Genomic DNA, 12,235 nt, shown 5'->3' on the forward strand with positions numbered 1-12,235 from the left:
TGTCCCATAATTCCTATATTGCGCTCATTATAATTATATGATTTCAGGTTGTCAAGAGACCTGAATCACAATATGAATCAGCATAGTTTTAATACGAGGCGAGCAGTCATGGTAAAACAGCATCCTTCTCTCTTAATTAAGCCTTGCCTATTAACTCATGTCCCTGGGGAAGGGAGAGGGAATCCTTTATGTTTTATGCACAGTTGCGCAGGAACAGCTACCCTGCAGTCATGCTGGGAGTGCTGTGCAAAGCAAGGGATGCCTTAGTCAGCCTGACTGAAGCTGGGTAAGTGCAAGAAAAATGGGAGTGAGGGTACAGCAGTGTCTAAGGACAGCGTCTTGTGTATCTGCCATGTGTTTTAGCTTTTCAAAGCTCTACGTCCACAATGATGAAGCTGATCCTGAGCAGACCGCCTCTCCTGACCTCCCATCTCTTCACTTTGCAGTCCCTTCACAGGTAAGCAGGAGACTTGCTACATACCAAAACCTCTGCTGCTGATGATTCATCACATTGCATGGGTACAAACTCGCTCTGGTGCAGACTGTGGTTACGTCCTTTCTACACTCAATCTTGCTGTCCTCAGCGTGTATGTGCAGGGCTGGCCATGCCCTGCAGTCATGACATCCAAACAATACTCTCCCATCTCAGCTCACACACGTGATCAGATGTATTCTGCTGTTGCTTCATAAGCTTGCAGCTCAGCTGTAGTACATAGAGCCTGTACAATATCTTGCTATTCCAGTGCTGTTCAGTGACGGTATCTATACCACTGTGCATGCTTCTGTAGAGCAAAATCCAACAGTTAATGCATTCAAATATGGATACTAAACTATCTGCCCGGGGAAATATGATGCATGCAGACATGAAGCTTTAGTGTATAAAGCAGTTGTTCAAAGTCAAGTTTTCTGCTTTTTTGATATTCCTTTTCCTACATCCAGATGCTTTCCACACTTCCTCAAATGGCAGGTGGTTGTGTTCTCCCCCTTTCCTCCAGGCTTATTAATCAAAGTTTTGTCATCTAAATGATAAGGAAGCTTCCTTTTCAACTACACTTGTATTTTAGATACTGTATTTTGTGACTTTGGGGCTTCTTGCTTTCACAGAGACAGAAGAAAAGACGAAAGAAGACACACAAGACTTCTTCTTCAGCAACGGAGAGCAGATCTAAAACACATGCTAGACCTTGGCCCCCTTTCCCAGGTCCTCAGTCAGGTGAGAGTGCGTCAGTCAGCTTCCTTGCTTCGTAACTGTTCCAGTTCACTGAAATGTGAAGGATTTAATATGAACATGACTTTAGAAAGTAGAGACAAGAAAAAAGTGAAGAACAGAAACTCCCGTGAGAATAAAAAATATGAACTTTACTTTGAAAGCAGCTGTGTTGTGAAGAGCTAATGGGGTTCCGATGCCAAATTTTCCTTGCTCTTTATTAGGGATTGCAGCCTTAAAAGTGGTAGGAGAGAAACAAGAGCTGCCACCAGGAACTGGAATTGGAGTGTGCAGAGGAATGAAATGGAGAGCAAAGCAGAGAGCATGAGGACCTTGTAAAGACCAAAACACTTTTGAATCTAAAAATTGGTTGAAATGGCTATTTCTTGGAACCATTAGTTCTAGGGTAGCTGAGAAGAAGGACTCTTCTAGCTCCTATCATTCTGATCAAGCTGTTGCTATAACAGCACAGTTAAACAATAGTGATGCTCATTTCAGTTCCATATTTCCGAGGAGGAAGTCACAGAAAAAGTTGTTGTGGTAGCAAACAGCTTTACCAAGGACTGCTTTCATTTTTAAAGGAAAAATTAGTCAGATGAGCAAGAGGGTAAACTATGTCTTCATAAACAATATTAGGCTACTTAGGCAACTGTGTCAGCAACACAGATGGCAGGAGTTCTCTGACTCTCTAAAAAGAAGAAAGAAAAAAGCTAAACAAGTGCTATTCTATAGCAAGGAGTTGGCTGAATTTCCCTCATTTTTATCCAAGGCAAAATTAGGAAAAAATAATTCAAATGAATTCAGAGGGTAAAACATAAGATGAAAATTAAAACAGACGTTGAAGAACTCAAGAATAAATAACTGAGTATCTGATCCTGAACATGTTTGGGTAACTTTATGAAAAAATATGCTCATAATTATGTTAGCCAGAACATTAACAGAACAGGTGAGAAACCCTTGCGTTTCTTGACTTCTTGAAATGCAAGAAGGGATCTCCAAAAAAGAGGCTATGCCATAACTATTGCTTTCCCTAAAATTGCTATAATTTTCAATGTGCAACAGTTCATCTGTGAAACTAGACTGATAGCCAGCCATCTGGAGTAGCTTTCTGGTTGCTGGCATACAGAAATGAAAAGTGTCATGAAACCCCAGCCCTGTCAGGAAGTTAACCGGCCTAAGAAAAGAAGGGAAAATGAGAGTTTCTGAGAGCTTGGAGGCACTTTGAAATGATCGGAGCTGGGTACACTGCTGAGTGGAGAATTCTGCACATTTTCACATCTAATTTTGCATAAATATGTGTATGGGGGTTTTAAACACAAGTGGATCATCCATATCAGAGTTCTTGGGCATGTTGACATCTTTGTGGGGCTGAGGGATGTCTCTCGTCTTAAGCTTTCTTTTCTCTTTCTTTCCGTCTCTAGAGTTTCCAGCCACAGCTGCTGCCACCTCCTCTTCCCACAGCCTTCGCCTCGTAGTGCCAGCTTTCCCTCTGAGAGCTGCTGTGCCCCCCAGCAGCACTGGTCCCATCCAGGCATCAGGACCCCCAGCTGACTATCACTCAGAGTCTGCCGAGTCCATGGATGAAATTCCTGTGGCTCAGACTCGCCTTGGGAGCACAGCCCCTCATGGTCCTTCTAAGAATAGCTCAAGCAACGCTCAGCATTATCCTGTGTCCACGGACAATCCCAGAGGTGACAGGGAGAAGAACCTGTATTCTGGGCACAAGGTAAAAAGGAAAAGGTGCCAGCAAGACAGACACACGGAACAAGACCTGGAACTTTTTTCTAAGATTCCTGCTGTGTTTGTAAGTAAGAGCAGTGGAGAACCTCAACTGTCACAGCCCGAGCCTGCTGGGAACACATCTGAGCCACACCACAGAAAATGCACCAGCAAGCAGCATTTGGGCAGACACAATCCACGCTTAAAGGACATAAGGACAAACACCACAGTGGCCTAGTGATCAGCCTTCCAAAGCCATACCCTTTGGGAATGAGACAAGAGGTTCTCTTTCTATTTGTATGTTGCTGTTCAAAGATCTTGACTCCAGAAACTCATTCTCTGGAGGTAGCAGCGTCCCTTTACATGATGCTGACCATCTTCCAGCAGACCTAGCTGAGAGGCAGAAAAAACCCTGCTCTATCTTTTTTTTTTCTTTTTTTTTTTTTTTTCTGGCTGCTGCATCTTCCTAAGCCAGAAGTGCCCCTGAGCCCAATACCACTCTCCTTGTCGAGGGGAACAGAACTCCCCTGACAGGGATGTGCCCAGGGCAGCCTCTGGCCCTTAGCCAGTGTTAGCACTCTGTAGGGCAATGAGGGCCTCATCCCCTCACTGTGTGCGTGCCATCACACCACAGTGAGACATTTCTTGCTGCCTGGCTAAAGGCAACAGGCAATAAGGAGACAAACCTGAGGTAGGCGCGTTGAGAAGCTGCTAGAGAGAACTAAAACAGTGTTTTCCATAGGAAGGGGCTGTCCCCTCCTGGCCCTCTGCAGACCAGTACTGCAGTAACTTTTGGTGTGTGGGAAAAAAACAAGGCTGCATCTCTGCCATCCCTCGGTACCCTGAAACTAAATTTTCCATCTGCCTCTACCCAGTCAGTCTCTGGATCATGCCTGGGGGCCTCAGCAGGTAGACAGGGAGTAACCTCAGGATTGCTCTGCCCCTATACCACTTTCCACTGTGCACCTTCAAGCCAAGTCCACCAGCATGTATTCTCTAAAGCAGTGTGGTTTGACCTACTCAACTGCACCTTCCCAGCAGCCTGAAGTGCCCCACAGTGCAGCTTTCTCATCAGAAACTCTGGGACACAGCAGGTCCTGAAAGCTTTCCATCTCCTGGGCTTGCCAAATCAGCATCAGTCCACAGCCAAGCTTGGACTCTCTGTATTGCAGAAAAATCCCACACCAGACACCGGGGCATGTGGCCAGTGCCTGGAGTCACAGCTCTGTGCCGGTGGTGAGAAGCAGAGAGCTGTCTGGGCTGCAGAGCCTGTGCTTTCCCTGTCCTCCTGGCTTCCGCAGGCAGCATGCCCTGCTGCAAATTCCTGGCTGAGCACCGAGGCCAGGGCTGCCAGGAAGCCCAGATCTGCCTAGCAGCCAGCTACCTCAGAGCCCAGGATAGCAGCAAAGCACGCATCCCGGCAGGCCTGGCCACCAGCACGTATGTGCCTGACACCGTTTCCCATCTGACAGCTGCACAGCCCATGCCTCCCTGGCATGGCAGCAGCCGCCTCGGCTGCTCGCACCGTTTCTGAAGAGGCGCTGCCCGTGTGTATGAACACGTAGTTGTGCCAGCAGAGAGGAGATGTGGGGAGCCTTTATCACCCTGCCACATCATTTCATGCATGGAACGCACAGCCAAACCATTCTCCATACTATGGTGAGTGCAGGTTAGGAAAGGACAAGACGTGGTCCTGTGTGAGTCCAGCTAAGCCATTCCTCCACTTGCCTAGGCCTGGAACAGCTCGATCTGTGAGCATTAGAACAGAATAGTTCAGTTGGAAGGGACCTACAAAAAGATATTGAGTCCAAGTGCCTGACCACTTCAGGGCTAACCAAAGGCAAAACATTACTGAGGGCATTGTCCAAACGTCTCTTGAATACTGACAGGCATGGGGCAGCAACCACCTCTACGGGAAGCCTGTGCCAGTGTTTGACCACTTACACAGTAAAGAAATTTTCCCTTATATGCTGTCTGAACCTCCCCTGGTGCAGCTTTGAGCTGTTCCCTTGGGTTGTGTGAGTGATGTTCCCTTGTGATGAGTGGTTGGAAAGCTGCCTGGCAGAGAAGGACCTGGGAGTACTGGTTGATAGTCGGCTGAATATGAGCCAGCAGTGTGCTCAGGTGGCCAAGAAGGCCAACAGCATCCTGGCTTGCATAAGAAGCAGTGTGGCCAGCAGGTCTAGGGAGGTGATTGTCCCCCTGTACTCGGCTCTGGTGAGGCCGCACCTCGAGTACTGTGTTCAGTTTTGGGCCCCTTGCTACAAGGACATGGAGGTGCTCGAGAGAGTCCAGAGAAGTGCAATGAAGCTGGTGAGGGGTCTGGAGATCAAGTCTTACAAGGAGCGGCTGAGGGAGCTGGGGTTGTTCAGCCTGGAGAAGAGGAGGCTCAGGGGCGACCTTATCGCTCTCTATAGGTACCTTAAAGGAGGCTGTAGCGAGGTGGGGGTTGGTCTATTCTCCCACGTGCCTGGTGACAGGAGAGGGGGAATGGGCTAAAGTTGCACCAGGGGAGGTTTAGGTTGGATATTAGGAAGAACTTCTTTACTGAAAGGGTTGTTAGGCATTGGAATGGGCTGCCCAGGGAAGTGGTTGAGTCACCATTCCTGGAGGTCTTTAAGAGACGTTTAGATGTTGAACTTAGTGATATGGTTTAGTGGAGGACTTGTTAGTGTTAGGACAGAGGTTGGACTAGGTGATCATGGAGGTCCCTTCCAACCTAGACGATTCTGTGATTCTGTGACTCTGTGATTCTGTTCTATCACTGGTGACCAGGAGGAAGAGACCGGCACATCCCTCTCTGCTTCTCCTGCTCAGGGAGTTGCAGAGAGCAAAGAGCCTCTCAGCCTCCTTTTCTCCATACCAGAGAGCCCAAGTGTCCTCAGCCCACTTGGCTGCCAGAGCACAGTGCTGGCTCATACTGAGCCTGCTGCCAACCACATCAGCAATGTGGGCCATTTCTGGTGGTCAGTGTCCAGAGCAAGCCAGGATATTTGGGGACAAATGGCCTCTGGGCATAGCCGACACAGGGCTGGCAGGCTTGTCCCCCAGCTCCGATGTAGCCACCTTCCAGCCCTGCTGTTGTCCATTGTCCCACTGCTCACACTGGCTTCAACATTGTGCTGAGGTCCATGCAAGTCCTCTGCCTGTCCCTGGAGCTTTAGATCCCAACAGATTTCCTTCTGCAGAGCTGACTTAAGCTGAGAGAGACAGGAGGGTGCCTGGTGCATGTTGAAGGCCTCTGCCCTTTCTGGTCACAGCCCTGAATGCCAGCAGCTAGCCCAGCTCCTGCGGGACCCCCCCAGCACATCACCTCGCCAGCACCACGCTGCATGGAGCTGCCGCTGAGCGCTCATTCCAGAGTCGCCTTTGCCTGCAAGGAGATAACCACCCAGACTGACCGCCTGCTCAACAATGCGGCAGTTCAGGTCCCTGGGTGCAGGGAGTGTCTGAGCCTGTTGCTGCCGTCTGAGGGAGGCAGAGGCACCGTGTGTGTGAGGTGCAAGCAGGTGGATGACCTGGTCCGCCTGGTGGCAGAACTCAAAGAGGAGGTGGAAAGGTTGAGGGCTATCAGTGAGTGTGAGCGGGAGATAGACTGGTGGAGTGACTCCCTGCAGGGCCTGAAGGAGAGGTACCAGGGTGAGACACCCCAAATGGGGATGGACCCCCTGCCCTGTTGCTGTCAGGCAGAGGGAGGCGACCTAGGAGTTGAGGAGGAATGGAGACAGGTCCCTGCTCGACCTTGCAGGCAACGTCCCCCCCCCACCGGCCCCACCTTCCCAGGTGCCCTTACATAACAGATTTGAGGCCCTGGAGCTTGAGAGACCGGTGGGTGAGAACGAGGTAGAAAGTCTACCCAGGAGGATGCCTAGGGCGAGGAAGTTGACTCCACGCTTCAAGACTGCCTCCACCAAGAAAGACAGAAGGGTGATCGTTGTAGGTGACTCCCTTCTCAGGGGAACAGAGGGCCCTGTTTGTCGGCCTGACCATACCCGTAGGGAAGTCTGCTGCCTCCCTGGGGCCAGGGTCAGGGATGTTGCCAGAAAGCTTCCCAACCTGGTTCGTCCCTCTGACTACTACCCTCTTTTGATAGTCCAGGCTGGCAGTGATGATATTGAAGAGAGAAGCCTGAAGGCTATCAAACGGGACTTTAGGGGACTGGGACGGTTAGTGGATGGAGCGGGAGTACAGGTGGTGTTTTCGTCTATCACTGCAGTGGCAGGGAGGGGTACTGAGAGGACACGGAAAGCCCACCTGATTAACACGTGGCTCAGAGGCTGGTGCCAACACAGAAATTTTAGCTTTTTGACCATGGGGCGCTTTACTCAGCACCCGGCCTGGTGACTGCAGACGGGTCCCTATCTCTAAGGGGAAAATGGATCCTAGCCCAGGAGCTGGCAGGGCTCGTTGAGAGGGCTTTAAACTAGGAAAGAAGGGGATGGGGCTGAAATTAGGCTTGTTGGAGCTGTACCAGGGGGAACAATGGCAAAGCTGGGGAAGAAGGCAATGGCCCAGCTGAAGTGCATCTACACTAATGCACGCAGCATGGGTAACAAACAAGAGGAGCTGGAAGCCATCGTGCAGCAGGAAGGCTATGACTTGGTTGCCATCACGGAAACGTGGTGGGACCACTCTCATGACTGGAGTGCTGCAATGTCTGGCTATAGGCTCTTCAGAAGGGACAGGCAGCACAGAAGGGGTGGTGGTGTGGCTCTCTATATTAGAAAGTGTTTTGATGTTGAGGAACTTGAGGCTGGGAATGATAAGGTTGAGTCTCTATGGGTTAGGATCAGAGGGAAGGCCAACAAGGCAAGCATCCTGGTGGGGGTCTGTTATAGACCACCGAACCAGGATGAGGAGACAGATGAGGAGTTCTACAGGCAGCTGGCAGAAGCCGTGAAATCATCAGCGCTTGTTCTCGTGGGGGACTTCAACTTCCCAGACATATCCTGGAAGCACAACACAGCTCAGAGAAAGCAGTCTAAGAGGTTTCTGGAGAGCATGGAAGATAGCTTCCTGACACAGCTGGTTAGAGAGCCTACCAGGGGAGGTGCCCCACTAGACCTTCTGTTCACAAACAGTGATGGACTGGTGGGAGATGTGGTGGTCGAGAGCTATCTTGGGCAGAGTGACCACGAAATGGTTCAGTTCTCTGTTCTTGGTGAAGTCAGGAAGGGGACCAGTAAAACCGCTGTCTTGGACTTCCGGAGGGCTGACTTTGAGCTGTTCAGGACACTGGTTGGCAGAGTCCTTTGGGAGGAGGTTCTGAAGGGCAAAGGAGTCCAGGAAGGCTGGGCACTCTTCAAGAAGGAAATCTTAATGGCTCAGGAGCGGTCTGTCCCCACGTGCCCAAAGACGAGCCGGCGCGGAAGAAGACCGGCCTGGCTCAACAGAGAGTTGTGGCTCGAGCTTAGGAGAAAAAGGAGGGTTTATAATCTTTGGAAAAGAGGGCGGGCTACTCAAGAGGACTATAAGGATGTTGCGAGGCTGTGCAGGGACAAAATTAGAAAGGCCAAAGCTCATCTGGAGTTCAATCTGGCTACTGCCGTTAAAGATAACAAAAAACGTTTTTACAAATACATCAGCACAAAAAGGAGGACTAAGGAGAATCTCCATCCTTTACTGGATGCGGGGGGAAACTTAGTTACAAAAGATGAGGAAAAGGCTGAGGTGCTGAATGCCTTCTTTGCCTCAGTCTTTAGCGGCAAGACCAGTTGTTCTCTGGATACCCGGTACCCTGAGCTGGTGGAAGGGAATGGGGAACAGGATGTGGCCCTCACTATCCACAAGGAAATGGTTGGCGACCTGCTACAGCACTTGGATGTACGCAAGTCAATGGGGCTGGATGGGATCCACCCGAGGGCACTGAGCGAACTGGCGGAGGAGCTGGCCAAGCCGCTTTCCATCATTTATTGACAGTCCTGGTTATCAGGGGAGGTCCCAGTCGACTGGTGGCTAGCAAATGTGACGCCCATCTACAAGAAGGGCCGGAGGATAGACCCAGGGAACTATAGGCCTGTTAGTTTGACCTCAGTGCCAGGGAAGCTCATGGAGCAGATTATCTTGAATGTCATCACGCGGCACTTGCAGGGCAACCAGGCGATCAGGCCCAGTCAGCATGGGTTTATGAAAGGTAGGTCCTGCTTGGCGAACCTGATCTCCTATGACCAAGCGATGTGCTTGGTGGATGAGGGGAAGGCTGTGGATGTGATCTACCTTGACTTCAGTAAGGCTTTTGACACCGTTTCCCACAACATTCTCCTCAAGAAACTGGCTGCTCGTGGCTTGGACTGGCATACACTTTGTTGGGTTAAAAACTGGCTGGATGGCTGGGCCCAAAGAGTCGTGGTGAATGGAGCCAAATCCAGTTGGAGGCCGGTCACTAGTGGAGTCCTCCAGGGCTCAGTGCTGGGGCCGGTCCTCTTTAATATCTTTATCGATGACCTGGATGAGGGCGTCCAGTGCACCCTCAGTAAGTTTGCAGATGACACCAAGTTAGGTGCGTGTGTCGATCTGCTCGAGGGCAGGAAGGCTCTGCAGGAGGATCTGGATAGGCTGGAGCGATGGGCTGAGGTCAACTGTATGAAGTTCAACAAGGCCAAGTGCCGGGTCCTGCACCTGGGGCACAACAACCCCAAGGAGTGCTACAGGATGGGAGATGAGTGATTGGAAAGCTGCCTGGCAGAGAAGGACCTGGGAATACTGGTTGATAGGCAGCTGAATATGAGCCAGCAGTGTGCTCAGATGGCCAAGAAGGCCAACAGCATCCTGGCTTGTATAAGAAACAGTGTGGCCAGCAGGCCTAGGGAGGTGATTGTCCCCCTGTACTCAGCTCTGGTGAGGCCGCACCTCGAGTACTGTGTTCAGTTTTGGGCCCCTCGCTACAAGAAGGACATGGAGGTGCTCGAGAGAGTCCAGAGAAGGGCAACGAAGCTGGTGAGGGGTCTGGAGAACAAGTCTTACGAGGAGCGGCTGAGGGAGCTGGGGTCATTTAGCCTGGAGGAGGCTCAGGGGCGACCTTATCGCTCTCTATAGGTACCTTAAAGGAGGCTGTTGAGAGGCAGGGGTTGGTCTGTTCTCCCACGTGCCTGGTGATGAGGGGAAATGGGCTAAAGTTGTGCCAGGGGAGGTTTAGGTTGGATATTAGGAAGAAATTCTTTACTGAGAGGGTTGTTAGGCATTGGAATGGACTGCCCAGGGAGGTGGTTGAGTTGCCTTCCCTGGAGGTCTTTAAAAGACGTTTTGATGTAGCCCTTAGTGATATGGTTTAGTGGATGACTTGTTAGTGTTAGGTCAGAGGTTGGACTAGATGATTTTGGAGGTCTCTTCCAACCTAGACGATTCTGTGATTCTGTGAGATGTGCCCTGAGAGGAGCTTGGGGCTCTGCTCCTTCTGCCAGGGATGTGTGGAGACCAGAGGGGCTCCCTTCTAAACACGTTTCCTGCTCCAAAGTTTAGTGAAGTCTCCAAAGCTGATCTGGGGGAGCAGGAGAAAGCGTGTCATTGTGGAAGCTGGGCGTTGTCATGTCAAATCACGCCAACACAAGGCCAAGGACAACAAAGGAGGTTTTGGGGTGTGCACAGACACGATACAGTGCTTGTGTCTTCCGCCATTTTCTCAGGGCCCAGCATGGCCCAACTTGACCCCTGGGGAGGGACTGTCTGCATCATCCCAGCTTGGAGCATGAGTCTGGTTGCTCCGTAAGGAAGCACAGGAGCATCTGGAAGACCAGAGGCGGGCTCGGAAGAGGGTAGCTTTTTCAGCTCTTTTGAGAGTCTGCCTTCTGACTCAATGGCCTTCAGTCCCCAAGGTTCTCTCACTCTTCTCCCCTGTTCCACAGACAAGCCCGATCCTTCCTGTTGTTCCCCTTGGCTACATTTTGCCCGAGGAGCCGGTGAATTTTATGGATCCTGGAGGTATTCCAGAAGAAGAGGGCTCCCAGGCTTTGTATGAGACGTGATGATGGAAGGGGCGCTGATGGAGTACACCCATGTGCCTATCTGGCATTTAGGCAGTGTCTGGCCCCGTTGTCCTTTGCTCGAGGCTGGCCGAGGAGCAGTGCGGAAGCCTGGTACCTCAGAGCTTCAGCCCCTGGTCCAACTGCTCCTCCTCACCCCTCGTTTTGCCACAAGGTGCTGGCAGGTAGCAGTACCAGACAAGCTTATGGCAAGCTGCATGGAAAGGGCGTGGTGTTTATGGCACAGACAGGGCAAATGTTGGAATGGCTTCGCTGGGCCTGAAGGGTTTATGGGGCCGAGGTGATCCCCAGAGCCATCACCGGCGAGCAGTGCCGATGGGACTGGTGGATTGTGGACAGGCGATCCAGGCCGAGCACTCCCTGCTGCGCTCCTGGGGAGCTGTCTGGCAAGGGAATGTAGATGAGATCACTGACCCCAAATTTCTGTGAAGGGCTTTCTTACCGTCCTGTTGGCTGACTTTTGACTTCTTAAAGAGCTGAGATGAGGAGCCTTGACTCTTCATCGAACTATGTGAGCCATTGATCAGCAGAAGTGAAGTCTCATGGTTGAAGTCATCACGTTTAGATGTGCAAGGAAGGTTTGCCCGTGGTCGTGCATGTTGCAGCTTCCCGTGCTGCTGTAGCCAGGGGTACCCGCTGGCAGGGTGACCCTTGGGAAATGCTGGCATGTGTGGGACCAGCACTTGTGGCCCAGCAGATGTTGTGCTGCTCGTCTGTGGAGACCAGGACATCTGCCCCGGATGGATCCAGGTTAGACGGAGTCCTTCCTGTTGTTTCTCCCTGTGTTTGCTGCAATCCACCCTGCAGTAGGCTGGGCTCAGGGTTTTCAAAGGCCAGCTGCCCCACCACCCGGGAATCATCAGTACTTTCTCTCCAGCAGGTGCCCCTGATCAGACCTTTTGTGTTTTCTCACCCCTTGTCTGTGCAGAACCAGTCCCAAAGTCATGTATGGAGCGTTTTATTAGCTCTGTCCACAATAAAATTTTCTATGCCTTTTGCTAAATGTTTTCCTCCTTTCTGGAGTCATTCACCACATTCATCTGCCTGCCTGATGGTCCCCGGGGTCTTTGGTCCACCTTTCCCATAAGGATGTCCCAGCCAGGCTAAGCACCTTAACCTGGGGGTGACAGCGTTCCCCTCTCCATAGGGCCCTATGGACATTAGACAGGAGGCACATAGAGTCCTGCAGGCTTCCCCTCAAGGAGCAAAAACCTGTTTTTTGTGGGCCAAATGCTGCAAAGTGCAATTCCTTGACCCTGGATTGCAGCAACTGGGTGCTAAGGGAAGAGCCAGGCCCCAGCAGGATGGGCTCCCAGTGCTTCCAGTGCTG

General features: G+C 51.2%; 1 protein-coding gene across 10 annotated transcripts in view; it reads left to right on the plus strand.

The window, feature by feature from the left end:
* The window catches only part of ZDHHC1 (zinc finger DHHC-type containing 1), a 36,569-nt gene extending 24,661 nt beyond the window's left edge, over positions 1-11,908 (plus strand). For all 10 annotated transcript variants that reach the window (XM_067004480.1, XM_048078704.2, XM_067004481.1 and 7 more), the window contains 3 exons: positions 364-457; positions 1,105-1,213; positions 2,629-11,908. In XM_067004480.1, the coding sequence (XP_066860581.1) occupies positions 364-457; positions 1,105-1,213; positions 2,629-3,164 (739 nt within the window). In that variant the 3' untranslated portion in view covers positions 3,165-11,908. The remainder of the gene's footprint in view (positions 1-363; positions 458-1,104; positions 1,214-2,628) is intronic.
* Positions 11,909-12,235: the final 327 nt, after the last annotated feature.

This window comes from Anser cygnoides, chromosome 12 (genome assembly GCF_040182565.1).
Source record: "Anser cygnoides isolate HZ-2024a breed goose chromosome 12, Taihu_goose_T2T_genome, whole genome shotgun sequence".
NCBI lineage: Eukaryota > Metazoa > Chordata > Aves > Anseriformes > Anatidae > Anser > Anser cygnoides.